This window comes from Alosa pseudoharengus, unplaced genomic scaffold (genome assembly GCF_046254945.1).
Source record: "Alosa pseudoharengus isolate Yale_2024_CS ecotype anadromous, Long Island Sound unplaced genomic scaffold, YU_APseudo_1.1 YU_APseudo_1.1_scf_16, whole genome shotgun sequence".
Classification (NCBI taxonomy): domain Eukaryota; kingdom Metazoa; phylum Chordata; class Actinopteri; order Clupeiformes; family Clupeidae; genus Alosa; species Alosa pseudoharengus.
Genome location: NW_027468630.1, coordinates 13,938,564 through 13,954,874, shown reverse-complemented (window position 1 = coordinate 13,954,874; position 16,311 = coordinate 13,938,564). Strand labels below are relative to the sequence as shown.

Sequence of the window (16,311 nt, the reverse complement as noted above, 5' to 3'; positions counted from 1 at the left end):
GCGAGCAAGTGCAGCCGGAAAAGGATCGCGTTTGTCCACTCACAGCGCGCGCCTGCTGTCCTCAATCACCGGAAGTAAAGTAGGGTTATAAGTAAAAGCGCGCGGTTTAAAGCTGCGTGTGGACCAAAGATGCTGACTGATAATAAACACGCCCGTCTACAGGAGTGCTTGATCTGTCTCTCGTGCTTGATCTGTCTCTCTGCCTTTACACACACCAAAAGGGCCCACCGACTGCGACCGGTCTTATGGTGCATGTCAGGAAATCAGCCCTCTTCAATTCACCCTTAACTGGAGAAAACAAGGGTCAAGGATCCAGGATGTTTTTTAGGCCCCTGAAGGGCCATTTGTAGTTGGCTACAGACAGCAGAGTCCACGCTAGTCTCAGCCACAACACAGAACAGGACTGGACACCTATATAAGTAGGCTATAAGTATATACAGGCGCGCCTGCAGGTGTACGTCCGTACGCACTGTGCGTACCATCAAGCTACTCAACAACAGAAAATTTCCCTTGTGTGTGTGTGTAATGACACCAAATTGGCCTACCATACCTTCCCAACTATGCACAGTATCCCTTTAGCTGCATGCCATTAGGCTATTTACCATTTTCTATTACATTAAGTTAGTGAACACGTTATCAAAATTAACGTGCACGCATTTTGTTTGAGCAGGAGAGAGAATATGCACGCAGACACGCAATAGGCTACTTGTTGTTTTCTTTTACTTGGCTATCTATATATTGTTATCAGCACACAATGTTGAGCTAATTCACTAACTCAATACTCATCAATGGATATCACAAGTTTAAACAACGAAAACAAAGGATGGAGGCAGCAAAGCTAGGAGTTATTCCAGATTGGCAAGAACAAGGTAGGCAATTGGTGTGCTTGGCAGAACGTTACACTGCACTAAAGCCAGACGTCACGTTACGCTAGAACAAAATAGAACAAAACTAAAGGTAACTTTAGCCTGTATAGGGCTGTATCAAGTTGTCCAAATGATTAGGGCATTGTAGACATTGTCGTTGTATTATTGCATGTGGATGTTGTTATGCTACGCAGGGATGGGCAAACTACGGCCCGCGGGCCGGATCCGGCCCGCCAAGCACTTTCATCCGGCCCGCCGAGCATTTCATTTAGGCTAGTTATCAGGCTGCTCGCTATTTTTTTCCTGCGATAGACGTTGGTTAGCTTTACTGCAAACTGCTTTTCACTCTCCTTAGATAACGTTTACAATGTCAATGTCAAAACATCATGTTAAATAGAGATAACATCATGTTAAACTAAGTTAACTCTTAGTTATCTCCTTTGCAGCAGATCTAACGTGAACATATGCAATCCATTTAATTGGGAACGCGTCTGCACTCACGAGAGGGAGAGAGAGCCGCAGGTTCCAGCTGGCTTGTGATTGTTGATAATTGATATCTCCTCCTTATAAGAAAGTTTTAAAAGGAAATCATGAAGGCAACAGTAGTTCCCACTACTGACCATTTAAAAACTGTGAGAGGGCCCAGCCGTAGGTACAGCACTAGCCATAGTGGAGCAGGCAGAAGATCATTGAGAAATAAACGTGAATTAAAGCGACTGTCTTAAAGCGATAGTGTACAATTTATACATTTGTTAAACAGCATAAAATTAGCAGTATTTTTAAAACAAATTAGCAGTATTTTAAAACAAATACTTTTCATACTAAATTATAGGCTATAAAAAATGTTTTTTTTTAGGCGTGTGGTGTGGGGGGGGGGGGGGGGGGGGGGGGTTGTGTGGCCCGCCGGCCAATTTTCAAAACCTAATGTGGCCCTTGAGCCAAAAAGTTTGCCCACCCCTGTGCTATAGGCTACTTTTTTGCTGACCAATGCACGGACCTAAAACGGACAAATATTGTTCACGAGTGATTTTTTTTTTTTGCGGGGGGGGGGGGTGGGTGATGAGGGGGGGTGATGGTGCGTACCATAGCATTAATTCCTGCAGGCGCCCCTGAGTATATATACTCTTTTGATCCCGTGAGGAAAATTTGGTGAAACACACACAGCACACAGTGAACACACAGTGAGGTGAAGCACACACTAATCCTGGCGCAGTGAGCTGCCTGCAACAACAGCGGCGCTCGGGGAGCAGTGAGAGGTTAGGTGCCTTGCTCAAGGGCACTTCAGCCGTGCCTACTGGTCGGGGTCGGCAAGCCTCCGGTTACAAGTACGAAACGCTAACCAGTAGGCCACGGCTGCCCCATGAAGAACATACGACCACGGCCTGCCACCTAAGATAAACAACAAATAATAAACACATAAAATGGCATAAAAGCATAAAACGTACAAAACATCACCACAACTTTGTTGAAAGGCCAGTGTCAGCTGGGACAAAATAGTTCTTGTAGGCCTGTAGCCTGAACCAGGGTCAGCTGGGACAAAATAGTTCTTGTGGGCCTGTAGCCTGAACCAGGGTCATTTTGTACTGTATCAGCCCCTCTCTGCATTGTCCTCACACAGATGGGTGAGGTTGTGCAAGGCTGCGTTTGTTGTAACCGATTCCTATTCTAAACACCTTCACTATAACCCTGCTGTAACCGATTCCTATTCTAAACATCTTCACTGTAACCCTGTTGTAACCGATTACTAAACAATATCACTATAACCCTGTGGTAACCAATTCATATTCTACTAAACACCATCACTAAAGCCCGGCTGTAACCAATTCATATTCTACTAAACACCATAACTAAAGCCCGGCTGTAACCAATTCATATTTTTAAGGTTAAGTGACCTGCAGTTGACAAGCTGACAAAGGTGTATGTTAGGGGAGGATTCAATGAAACAGGAATAAAACAGGAAACAGGAATAACACGTTCTCATGAAAGTGCTGTCAACATTAAAACTATGAGGCGTAAGCTACAGCAAAAGCACTGATGGTAGGCTGTGATGGAAAATAGTATCCACCTGAAGCTCAAATGTACTAAGTAGCCGAGCCTAGAAAACACATCCCTGAGTCATCAGCATCTGAACAGCTCTTTAAGTCATTCAGTTTATTAACTTCTAGAGCCATCTATCAGCATCAACAACAATAGTAACAGCAGACATCAAATAATATTCCAACAACAGCAACACTGTAAATAGGCCTTCTAAATGCCTACAAATAGCAATAATAACAATAATAATACATTATCATTATTATTATATCAGTAATAATACTAATGATACATAATATAGCATAGGGTAATACATATTCCACTGAGTTAACATTGAAATACATTTATTACCCTGGCAATTACACTATACATCATCAATTAGTTACATGTCATAGGCTACTTGACTGGTTATTGTTTAATACCAGTTTGATGAGCAATTTTTTTTATATTCCCACTGATTGTAATGTATAGCATTACATTCCAACAGAACCGTCTAAACCATCCAACAATCTTCAGTTGAGGTATGGCTCCACACCTCTCACTATAGACTCACCTCTCATGCGATGCATTTGATGTAAAGAAAATGTTTTTTACCTTTACCCAGCGCTGGGGGTCCCGGTCCTTCATGTCTGCGTTGCAGCCTCGAGCTGTTTACGCTCACGGCATAGGCACAGGGCTGGCAGCAGAACCGGCACACGCCAAGAAACAGAGAAGTATTGTTCCATTGTTAGCTGTTGTACCAGGGAGAGAGTGAGCGTGTGAGGAATGGACAGTGTATGTGTGTGTGTGTCAAGGCTGTGAATGTCTCTCTCTCTCTCTCTCTCTGTCTTTGTGTGTGTGTGTGTGTGTGTGTGTGTGTGTGTGTGTGTGTGTGTGTGTGTGTGTGTGTGTGTGTGTGTGTGTGTGTGTGTTTGTCAAGGCTGTGAATGTCTCTCTCTCTCTCTCTCACTCTGTGTGTGTGTGTGTGTGTGTGTGTGTGTGTGTGTGTGTGTGTGTGTGTGTGTGTGTGTGTGTGTGTGTGTGTGTGTGTGTGTGTGTGTGTGTGTGTGTGTTTGTCAAGGCTGTGAATGTCTCTCTCTCTCTCTCTCACTCTGTGTGTGTGTGTGTGTGTGTGTGTGTGTGTGTGTGTGTGTGTGTGTGTGTGTGTGTGTGTGTGTGTTTGTCAAGGCTGTGAATGTCTCTCTCTCTCTCTCTCACTCTGTGTGTGTGTGTGTGTGTGTGTGTGTGTGTGTGTGTGTGTGTGTGTGTGTGTGTGTGTGTGTTTGTCAAGGCTGTGAATGTCTCTCTCACTCTCTCTCTCTCTCTCTGTGTGTGTGTGTGTGTGTGTGTGTGATTGACAGCAGTGTTAAACTGAACATTCTGTCCATCAATGTCCATCACTAACCCGGGTCAACATGGGGTGGAGGAGGGCAGAAATTGACTGTCTGCAAGCGAGGGAGGACTCCTCACTGACGCCCACAGAGACTCGTTTTAAGGGCTGTGATAGCCAACATATGGAACATTCCAGGATTAGGGGACATTTTAGGCATTTAGGTCTTCTCAACCTGTTTTCTTATATAACCAAATATCTTATTTGACCAAATTGTTAGGTGTGATCAAGTTCATTCTCATTTGACTAGGTCAGCTGATGATGGCCAGTTGATGTTACCACGACCAAAATCAAATGCTTTAAAGAACACAGTTATTTATCGTGCTATCAATCATTGGAATAATTGTCCACTGAACATACGTAAAATGAATAGCAAAGTATCTTTTAAATACCATCTGAAAATACATTATCTAAATTTGTGAGTAGGGATTGGACATTGATTGGATTTACTGTATGAATGTAATAATGAATGAAATACTGTAATTTATTTAAAATATTTCTTGATGGTGTTTATAATGATGTCTACAATGTTTTACTGCTTTTGAATTGTCAGTGTTACAGTGGTGGATCTTTTCTTGTTGCGGACCCCAGGAAGACTAGCTTGTCCCTTTTTTGGTGACAGCTAATGGGGATCCTTTTAACAATAAACAATAAACAATAGACAAGAAAAATATACAGTATGTTCTATTTTAAAATTTTCTTTTGAATATATAAGAAATAATAAACTACAAAATTATTTGATTTATCCAGCTCAAGAATCAAAGGTACTTTTTTCCTCTGTTTTATTTGCTGTGAATGTACGCAACCCTGTTACCAATACAAAAGAGTCTGAAAAAAGTATGTAAATTATGTTAAATCAAACAAATCAATTATTTTTTATAATGTCCCTCAACATCTTTAAACAAAATACCCTATTAACTATAATAATAACCCTATCACTAATTACAGTAACAAAGTTGTGAATCAATGTTAAATATAGCCTTTCCCTCAAGAATAGAAGCTAGCTGTGAAATTTAGCTATTATACCAAGGTCAAGTACCAATGAGGTTTTACAAATACAGAAAATAAAAATGGTAATTACTCAACATTATTCTTAAAATATGAGTAACAGTGTTGTGGGGTTATGCTTGACGCACTCACCTTTGATCTACTCATGGTTTTTGAAAATGGTTTGATGATGTTATTTCCTGTGTCCAATATGACATAATATTTTAACCCTTTGTCTGCCAGGCAAAAATAGTTTGGGTAACAGGGCTGTGTCTGCATATTCGGGCACACAACTTTATGATTTAATATTCAAAATGTTTATAATCAAAATAATTATTTTTACAGATACAATAGATACATGTCTTCAAAATACTGCAAAAGACAATAGATTAAAGATTTATTTCAGATGTTAAATTTGATGTACAAGTTTGTCACCAGGAGGTGGAGACAGTAGAAGAAGAAAAAATTAAGGGGTGTTCCACAGCTATTCAGTATTTTTAATCATGAAAAGGAACCAGTTTTTTCCAACATATATATATTTTCATGGCAGTTTAATTGGCAGGTTAAGTGATTTTTTTGTTATTTTGGACATACATATTTTAAATATCAGTGGGGGACAGAAAATGCCCTCTAATCCTGGAATGTCCTGTATTCTTAAAACACAACTATTTAATGTAGGCTAGTGTTTATTGCGTTTATGTGTGCGTTAGTTTAGGCACAATTTAAAGATAACAAGCAACACACGCTTTTAAGGCCGCTACGCCTATAAATACTCCCGCCCAGCAGATGGCGCAATGGTTCTTTGCTGAATTAAAGGGTGTCTCAGGACCCACCACAAAAGAATTGGCAGGAAGCGTGAGGTCCGACTAGAGCTGTTAGGGGCTAGCAGAGACAAGTGATCAGCATGGCACTAAACGGAGGTAGGATGTTAATCCACCGTTGTTTTCAAAGTTCTCCCAGGTTGTGGTTTTAAGCGTTTGTCAATAGAAAACATACTGTGCTGCAAGTTTATATTAAGTTAATGGACTGTTCTGTGTGGAAGGGCAAACTATTTATAGGATTGTCGCTTAGCGGCTGAATTGATGATCCCATACGTCAGTTAATGTTATGTTAGCCTGCTAGTTGTTTCACTCCTAGTTATGAGTATGGCTAACTTATACTTAACCAAAGATTTCTAATAATTAAACGTATTGTTTAACCATAGCCTGTCCTACTTGTTATATGAAACTAGAGCCTTTAGTACAAGTTGCATGTGCGTCTCTGCACTACGCTACCCCAAGCTTCGTTAACGTTACTGGGTTGCTCTGTCAGATGACGACTACGACTGGGAGCCGCCGACGGAGGCCGAGATGAAGGTGCTCGAGGCGCAGCGCGAACGGCAGGACAAGATCAGCAAGTTGATGGGCGGCTATCTGCTCAAGGGCTACAAGATGCTGAGCGACTGCTGTCAGCAGTGCGCGGTGAGTCTCAGACTGGCGACGAACCTCACTGTGTCGGGTGGGACGTGATAAACTTGTCGGGGAGTTTATCAGGAAGACCGTTATGTGCCGACAATATGTTTGGCCACTTACTTACAATTAATCTTGCACATGGAGCATATAAATAACAGGTGTTATCAGACCAACAACGTAAGCAGCTAAATGACAGAAGTCTGCCTTTTGCTTTTCAGTCAGACATGAAGTCTGTTTTAGCGTCATCTCACTGCTGGAGACTGGGACAGAGGGCTTATAATTGCTACTGGCTGTGTGTGTGTGTGTGTGTGTGTGTGTGTGTGTGTGTGTGTGTGTGTGTGTGCGCGCGCGCGCGCACGCATGCATGCATGCATGTGCACGCGCGTAGAGATAGTGTGTAATGGTCTTGGGCTTTGTGTGTGTGTGTGTGTGTGTAATATTGGTCTTGGGCTTTGTCTCGCAGACAATTCTCCTGGAAGATCGACAGAAAAACCTCTACTGCGTGGCCTGCCAGGAACTGGACTCAGACGTGGATAAAGACAACCCAGGTGTGTATGTGTGTGTGTGTGTGTGTGTGTGTGTGTGTGTGTGTGTGTGTGTGTGTGTGTGTGTGTGTCTCCTCTCTCCACGCCCAGTGACTGCAAGACTGTATGGGCACAAACTATTAGGGTTTCAGTGGAAGCGTTTATGCTAGTGTCTACTAGTATAAACGCTAGTAGACATACCCAAGTTCTTGCATTTATTTATGTTGTAAGACGTGAAACAAATGAATGACACCGTCACAACGCACAAATTCATTTAAACTTAAACCGCACTTCCCTAATAACTTCTGACTAGTTCTCTTGCGTCAGTCATTGACAGTAGCTAGAATGCTTTGAGAAAACACATAGGAAAAAACACTGTTCACCAAGTCATGATAAGCTATTGGCGCTGCACAGCACCAGTTTGTGATGTTTACTGAGTGTAATCGTAGGTAATGTCATGTATGAAAACTAGTATTGTTAGGCAATGCTATATAATGTGTGTCAAGTCGAGTGCGGCAGCTGGGTTTAAGTGTCAGAGGTTAGGGGTGGGCCTTTGTTGTCACTAAGTGACTTGTCACTTTTGCATGGCCACACGGCACGAGGACAACAGGCTTTTCAAAAGTTCCCACCTTGGAACCAGTTTTTGAAAGTTAGCGCTTTTGGTCATCTAAAACGTCGTGTTCGTGTGGAAGCAAGGCCAAAACGATAACAAACTTTACCATTTTCACTTTCTGTATTAGAAGTTAGAACATGATTTTCAAGATTTTATTTAAAGGTAAAATATCTGCACTGTGTTGCTTTAAAGGAAATAAATAAAATATGTATATATATCGTGACGCATCATTATTAGGAAATAAAGAAAAGATGTGTATATATCGTGATGCATCATTATTAGGGAATAAATAAAAGATGTGTATACAGTGGGGAGAATAAGTATTTGAACCCATGCTAAAGTTGACTAACAAGAGGAATATAAAATCATCTGTTAGAAATTGATCTTAATGCCTTAATTAAAAAATATATTTTCTTAGTGAATGAAGAATCTATCGTAAATAAATAAATGTTCTTCCTTAAATTACAGGGGCAATGAGTATTTGACCCCTATGTTAAATTCCCATAGAGGCAGGCAGATTTTTTTATTTTTAAAGGCCACTTATTTCATGGATCCAGGATACTATGCATCCTAATAAAGTTCCCTTGGCCTTTGGAAGTAATAGCCCTACATCATCACATACCCTTCACCATACCTAAAGATTGGCATGGTGTGTTTTTCAGTTAGCCTATTAGCTGGTTTGATGCTCATTGAGTTCAATGCAAATCAAACCAGCTAAAAGGCCTACTGAAAAACACATCAAAACACACCAAAGCGGAGCATCAAAAAGGCCAAGCACAACCACAAGCTAAGTATCGAGGATCACTTCAAGAACAACTCTGACCCCTGGTGCATGTGGCGCATGTGTTATTAATTAAGGCTCTTAAGGCTGCTGGCTCTTAAAGCATCTAATGCACTTAAGGCTGCTGGTTCTGTTGGCATCCTCGGACGTGTCCTCAGGGCCAGTGTTGTGCAGCTGAATGAGGTTTGGACTGACATATTTAACCCCTCACTAGCCCAGGCAGCTGCTTTAAAACCACCTCCATCGTGCCGGGGCCAAAACACTCCACTGCAACGAGCCTTATTGACTTTCAGTTCCAGTTCCGGTTGCACAGGCCGCCTTCTGTTAGGTTAGATAAGCTCACCTCCTCAACCCTCACCCTGAACACCGGCATACCACAGGGCTGTGAGCTCCTTTACTCCCTCTTCACACCTCATGAGTCCTTGCCTGTGCCTGTTGAGGTGTCCACGACCATGGAAACCTTGACAGAGACAAGGCATTTTGCCTCTCAACGGCCTCCCATAGTGTTGTATTTATATTTCTAAATGTACTGTACTAGGGATTGACCAATATGGGTTTTTTCAGGGCCGATACAATTATTACCATAAAAGGACTCTAATAACCGATATGTAAAACCGATACATTAGTTGTCAAAAAAGGGGGATAGATAGTAAAGCAGAAAAAATGTAATTCAAAAGCATTTAATAATTTCTTTCTTCTTTTGTTACTCTTATCAACTTGCATCACAAGTGTAAATCATGTGTCTCATGTTAATCCAAGAACTGAGTGATAGTACATTTTCATGAACTACACAATGGGCTGTGTGGATGTTAAGGTACCTGTCACAAAGAAGATGTTTTGCCATTGTGTGTGAGTGCACGAGAGAGGAAGAGGGAGGTGCATGTGTGATGACTAGGCAAGTGTTAAGGTTAAATAGTTTAACAAAAACATCTTAAAACAGTTGTTATTATAACCATCTTAAAATAGTGTTATAGGACGAGGTTTAGTCCAGGTCTGATTTATTACGGCCGGCCCTGGGTGCCTGTAGTCTTTTCTGACAGTATGTTTCAAAAGGAGCAACTAGACTTTTTGATGTTCACTATTGCATAATTTGGGACTTGTCTATTATCGAACGTTAAAGTCTGTTTGGCTACCAATTTGCCTACCTAATAACATCATATTTACTACAAAATTGTGAGACATTTTAACTTGACGTTACGTTTTCCAAAAGGTGAGAGTTTGGATTATGTTTCAGTTAGACTGACACCTATCAAGGCTCTAGTTTGTAGGCTAATATAGGCTAACTAGTAAACAGCATTAGTATATTTTTTACCGGTATACATTGTTCATACTGCATATCCATATCTATTCTGCTCTAATAAGGTTATTGCTAATACACTGCACATATTTATAGTTAATTTATATTACTGTAAACCATACCACCTTCTTAACTGTATACTATTGTCAACACTGCACTATATATCTTATACTGTTTATGCACCACCTGCCTATACTGTGTATATCGCCTTGCTCTTTGGCACTTCAGGGGCCTGTACTACAAAGGGATCTTAACCTACCCAGATGTAACCCAGGGTTACTTTGTTAAACCGGGGTTGACAAAACCTGGTTATCATAAGTGGGGTTAATCGGTACTACGACGCTGATTAAGAAGTTGATTTGTTGAACCGGGGTTAACCTAATTGGAGTTTGTGCGCGTTCACATAAAAGGGGCGGGTTGCAGCGCAAGTCACCACTTTCAATGATGACACGATCACCTTATTTTACGGACGAGGAATGCACAATTATTGTGACAAGTTACGAGGAATTAAAACTCACTCTAAGACAAAAATCTAATACGTCGGCAGCAAACAAAGCAAAGCTGTTGGCAACGTAGGCCCTATTGCAGATCGGGTAGCCTAAATGCCTAAAAGTAAAGTTTTATTTCCACATGTTCTTCAAATATGTGTTACGGAGGATTAATAGCTTGCGGAATGTCTGAAATGAGTTGAAATAATTAAATAGCCTATTTTGAGTTCATAAAAAGGCCTACAGATGCAACACAATTCAGAAGTGGGCATATAGACTAATAAGGATAATTGAATGTTTAAGTAGCCCTCATTGACTGATTTAGTGTATGCCTAATCCTGTGAACATTTCAGATGCAACACCATTGCCAAACGCACATGGCAGCAGGTGAAAATGAAACACAAAAACATTATTCAGAATAGTAGGTTTATATAGTTATAGCTTGCATTAATATTTCTTAATTATGAAAACAGGCACCAGAGTGTTTTACAGTAGCAGAGGAGTTGGCCATCGCAAATAATAGTGGAAGGCCGATTATGGAGGGGGTTGAGGGAGGCATTCGGTCGGATTCTGGTGCTGTGGAAATGTGCAGCCTTTATGTGCAGGGTAATATGACATTCAATTCAACAAGTTTATGTTAAAATTGTGATTTTAATTTATTATGCCTACTGTATGTCCAATTTATTTTTTTTAGCATCAAGGATCAGATTCCAAAAATAATTCCGTGGAAATGCATGGATTCCAGTTGCTGCTACTGGAAGCAACTGGAATCCATGCATTTTCACGGAATTATTTTTGGAATCTCAGGGCTTAAATTTCACTGCGGGATTGCGGGTATTGCGCATAATTTGTTCCCGCAAGTCCCGCAACTCTAGCCATCATAATGCGAGAAATTCCCGCATACACTTTTACAGCCTGTCTTATGACGTTTTTTGAGTATTACTCATCACCAATGTGCACTCAATTAGACCTACACACCACATTAAAGATAAGTCTTATAGGTTAAACGTCAATATGAAGCATTCAAATTACTAAATATGTTTAGCTACTAGTAATTACTAGTAAAATGCTATACATTAAAAAATACATTATTAACTAAATACACTCTATATGAATTAAAAAATATATGAAATAGAAACATGTCACATAAGCCATCATTTTCAGTGTGTGTTTGTGTGTGTGTGGAGAGAGTCAAGCAGAATCTAGGATGTCCACTGTTGTGAATGATCCCACTACAGTATATATTACTGATGACGTCAGGGTGGTGGGGCCCCCAAAATCAAACACCTTTTTTAAAGTATCTTTTTTAAGTATCGAAGAAGTATCGAAATCGCAATTCTTGACTTGGTATCAGAATCGCCCTACATGCCCTAAATCCCCCCTACATGAATAACCTAAGGGGGGAATTCCCCCCCATTTTGAAAAATGAATTTTAAGCCCTGAATCTGATCCCTTGTCATTAAGGCTGTCACTTTTGTGAAAAAATCCTGTTCGATTTTTGAGACATAAGTGTTCATTGAATCGATTGTAAAATCAATGTCTAAAGACGTTTCCATTTTCCACGCCAAATATAGGCCAATCCACGGACAACTAACAGGCATTAGGGCGAACGTAAAGAGGGTGCTTGAAGACGCACAGGCCAGCATTATTTCTGATGATTTATTGGCGTGAAGTTTCGTGCACAATGACAAACAGGAGTGCAACATTCTCGAAAAACAATAAGCAGAGTGGACTGCCATAACATCAGTGAAAAACATTAGCCTACTGCAGGCTTCAACGTGGCTGTGTTTACGATTAAAAATGTCAAACAAATTTCGCCTACATACTGTAGGAACTCACGACTGCACGGTGCATACCGCTTTGTCCTTCTCCATAGTTTGATCTACCCAAAACCCGAAGTGCTTCCATCAAACTTTTGGCAAAACACCAGCAGCACAGCAGCTGATTGAAACCGCTGTTTCCGGTGCGTGAAATTGGTGGGAATTTTCTTTTTAGCTTTCGCAATGCCTACTGCACTTTCGGAATTCTTTATTTTCTTTTTCTGCTTGTTTGTGGGTTTTGTTACATCTATCTTTTTTATTCCCTATTTGAGTTTTCGAAACTTGTGTTGGTTGGTCCAATCGATTGTGCAATCGATTTTCGAACGTAAAGTGACAGCCCTACTCGGGTTAACCCCTCTTGGGTTAACCCCCTCTACTGCACTTTTTACCCCCCCATAAATGCACAAATAGGCTGACACCAGACATAATTTCACTGCATTTCTTACATCCAGTAACTATATGCATGTGACAATAAACTTCCTTGTACTTGTCATACCTGTTCATTCGTACTCGTCACTCGACTTATCGTGACTAAATTCAAGATGGCGGCGAACAAATAGTAAACTGTCTGTATAAATCGTCTTGTAAATAAACTATCAGTGCTTTTTCAAAGTTCTCAATGTCTCGTTTTAATGTCAAGGCCCTCGGAAGTCTACCAATGAAGTATGGAGCTACTTTGAGCCTCGTAAATGGTGTAAAACAGTGATTTATTTGCATGGCCAGGCCTAGTGCTGGGCGGTATACCGGTTCACACCGTATACCGGTGTATATTTTCGTTATGATATGAATTTTTAATATACCGGTGTATTCGATTACACAACGTTTGGAACGCTGCGCCACGCGACAGTGTTTCAGACGGGACTTTTTTCACACGCACGCATGGTGCCACTGCGAGGCATAGTGAGGGTAAACACAAAACACCTTAAGTTTTTCCCCTGAAGTATGACCCCTAAGGCTTAATTTCTCCCTAGGTAAGGGATTTATTTAAGGGTGTTGCACAGAATAATACCTTAAATTGTTTCTTTAGTTAAGGAAAAACGTTAAGGGATACTGCATTGAAAAGGATTTAGCCTACCGTCACAGCTGTAACTAGCTGGCTAGTAGGAATTTAACCAAGAACATAACCTGCTCGGAGTAGGTTTGAGATGCAGCGTAAATTGCCATGGCAGCATACCTCGGTTAAAACCTATCCACCTTTCGTATACGGGTTAATCAGAAAGTTGCGCCACACGTGATCAAGTTACTCTCAAAGTTACCCAGATAAGCCAGTAACCCCACTTCGTAGTACAGGCCCCTGGTTAGACGCAAACTGCATTTTGTTGTCTCTGTACTTGTACTCTGCACAATGACAACAAAGTTGAATCTGATCTAATGTGTTTTGTTTGTTTGTGTGTTTGGTTGTTGGCGTTCTCTCAGGTGTGCATCTGGCACTCTCTTTGTTATGTGCACATGTGGATGTGATTTACCTGCCCTCTCAGGTGTGTGTTTGTCCTCCCCCTGCAGCCCTGAACGCACAGGCGGCCCTCTCCCAGGTGCGTGAGCGTCAGTTGGCGAGCCAGCCGTGTCTGCAGTCCAACGGCGAGGCGGACCCCAGCCCCTCCAGCGGTACCGCCCGGCCCATCCGCACGCTCCCCAGACCGGAGCACTGCGAGGGGGCCGCGTCCGGACTCAGAGCCCCAGCGGGAGCCACCGCCGGCTGGCCATCCACCACCACCACCCCCCCTGCCCCTGCCCCTGCCCCTGCCCTCGCCCCTGCCCTCCCCCCCACCCCGCGGCCCAGTGCTGTGCCCCTGGACCCGGCCGCGGTGTCCCCGGGCGGGGTGGCTCCAGGTCGCCCCCTAGTGGCCCCTCAGGCAGCGGCGGAGCTGCAGCAAGCGCTGGGGGAGGCGGAGCAAGCCCTGCTGGGGAAGCTGCAGTGGGCGTCCAGCCTGCTGGACCAGACGCCCTCCGTGGAGGCCAGCGTGCAGCTCTGCCAGCTCATCCAGAGCTGCGCCACCTCGCTACGCAGCATCAAGGACCTACAGAGAGACTGAGGCACGCGCACACACACACACACACACACACACACACACACAGATATATATATATATATACACCACACACATACATATGTTCGCAAGCACATATTCACTCTCCCACTTACATACACATGCAGACATTAGAACACAATCCTCCCATACTTACCACCCCCTACACACACACGCGCACACACACACACACACACACACATGCTGGTGGGAGTGAGCTCCCATCTTGGAGACTGTTATTGAGATGGTTAACACACAAGCAGCGTGTGTTTGCAGCGTGTGTTTGCATGTTGTTTAAGTCCATGTTATAACTGTGTAATGACATTATAAGACAAGCATTGGGAAGGTTGTCGTACTCAATAAAAACCATTACTGAACGATTGTGATTTTGTGTGTGTGTGTTGGGGCAGATTCTGCTTAGTAGGTGCTAGCACTACTTAGCAAAATGGTCAAATAAACAGTTTAAAGACTACTTCTGCATATGCCACCAAACTTTAAATCAAGAGTCAGGGTTCCCATGGGTCATGGAATTTCTGGAATATCATGGAATTTTAGAAAGTCTATTCCAGACATGGAATGTCAGGGAATTTGATCATTTTTTGAGCAAAGTCATGGAATATCAGGGAATTTTGTTGTAGCAGTTTAAAATGTACTTGCCAGAATACATTAATACAAATGTATTCCCACACAGAATTGGTGTATATCTGGTTATTAGCTTCACGGCTTGCTTGAGTAGCCCAACTGTGTTTATTCAATACCTATTTATTCATCTCCCGCTCGGAAAAAGATTCTTGACCTCTATGCGGGTGCTCTTAAATCATTGGTCGGTATATTGTACTATTCATTTTATAGTAAGTCATGGAAATTCAGGTTTTTTGTCAGGGAAAAGTAAGAGAGTTTTACATTTGACTTAGAGTGGGAACCTTGAGAGTTAAAGCCACACAAACCTGTCCTTTACACAAGCCATCCAGGATATGAAGTTCTTCAAGGAACGTCGTTTGGCACTGCCGCCCCCACACCCACGACAATCCAGACTATTTTAATCTGTGGTCCTCCCATGGTGGAACGATCTGCTACTTTCCTCTCCTCCCTCCTCTACTTCCTTCATCTCCCTCTCTTCCCTCTCCTCCCTCCTCTACCTCCTCCATCTCTTTCCTCCTCTACCTCCTTCATCTCCCTCTCTTCCCTCTACCTCCTTCATCTCCCTCTCTTCCCTCTACCTCCTTCGTCTCCCCCTCTTCATCCTCTACCTCCTTCATCTGCCCTTTCCTCCTCTACTTCCTTCATCTCCCCCTCTTCCCTCTACTTCCTTCATCTCCCTCTCTTCCCTCTACCTCCTTCGTCTCCCCCTCTTCCCTCCTCTACCTCCTTCATCTGCTCTTTCCTCCTCTACTTCCTTCATCTCTCTCTCTTCCCTCTCTTCCCTCCTCTACCTCCTTCATCTCCCTCTCTTCCCTCTCCTCCTTTCTCTACTTCCTTTATCTCCCTCTCTTCTCTCCTTCCTTCTCCACTTTCTCCTACCACACTTTGACTAGTACTTGTAACGTCTGCTAACGTCTGCACTCTTATCCTCTAGTAGTACTGTCAGATGCGTAGTAATTCCTAGCTAAGGTCTCCACTGCACTGCAGCTTGAATGTTTTTCTCTTGCTGTAAATCGCTTTGGACAAAAGCATCTGCTAAATGAATGAATGTCAGTATCATGCCATTTATGTACAATGGGCAAAATGCTTTCACATCATATCACTTAGCTTAGCACGTCCAGAGGATCTGATTCGTCAATATTTATATTTATAATAATTATATTTCGAGCTATCCATATTTTGGTATCTAATACATCTGCACTACATGTGTCTCTGCTGTTGTACAAAGTATGACCCAAAAACCTGGTTAGTTCCTTCCTTCACCAGAAGAGGGCAGTAGAGAGCTGTGCCCGTCTTGGAGGTCTGAGGTCACTCAAGCCAAGAGATGGTCACCCGGTCGCCCTGCTGAGGCATATGAAATATTAAAGACCTCTATAGGCTCAGCAGAATGGCCGCTCTGTCTGAAACCATTC

The 16,311-nt window shown here is 42.4% G+C and overlaps 1 protein-coding gene across 1 annotated transcript; it reads left to right on the top strand.

Moving 5' to 3' along the window:
- Positions 1-6,093: 6,093 nt before the first annotated feature.
- Positions 6,094-14,634, top strand: znrd2 (zinc ribbon domain containing 2). Its single transcript, XM_076287144.1, has 4 exons — positions 6,094-6,176; positions 6,568-6,716; positions 7,171-7,255; positions 13,734-14,634. Exons 1-4 carry the CDS (start codon positions 6,161-6,163, stop codon positions 14,261-14,263), a joined length of 780 nt encoding a protein of 259 aa, XP_076143259.1. The 5' UTR covers positions 6,094-6,160; the 3' UTR covers positions 14,264-14,634.
- Positions 14,635-16,311: the final 1,677 nt, after the last annotated feature.

Excerpts from the sequence above, each read along its gene's own strand:
- znrd2 (XM_076287144.1), top strand. Across the intron at positions 6,717-7,170 it reads ACTGCTGTCAGCAGTGCGCG|ACAATTCTCCTGGAAGATCG; the intron begins GTGAGTCTCAGA and ends TTTGTCTCGCAG. Across the intron at positions 7,256-13,733 it reads CGTGGATAAAGACAACCCAG|CCCTGAACGCACAGGCGGCC; the intron begins GTGTGTATGTGT and ends CTCCCCCTGCAG.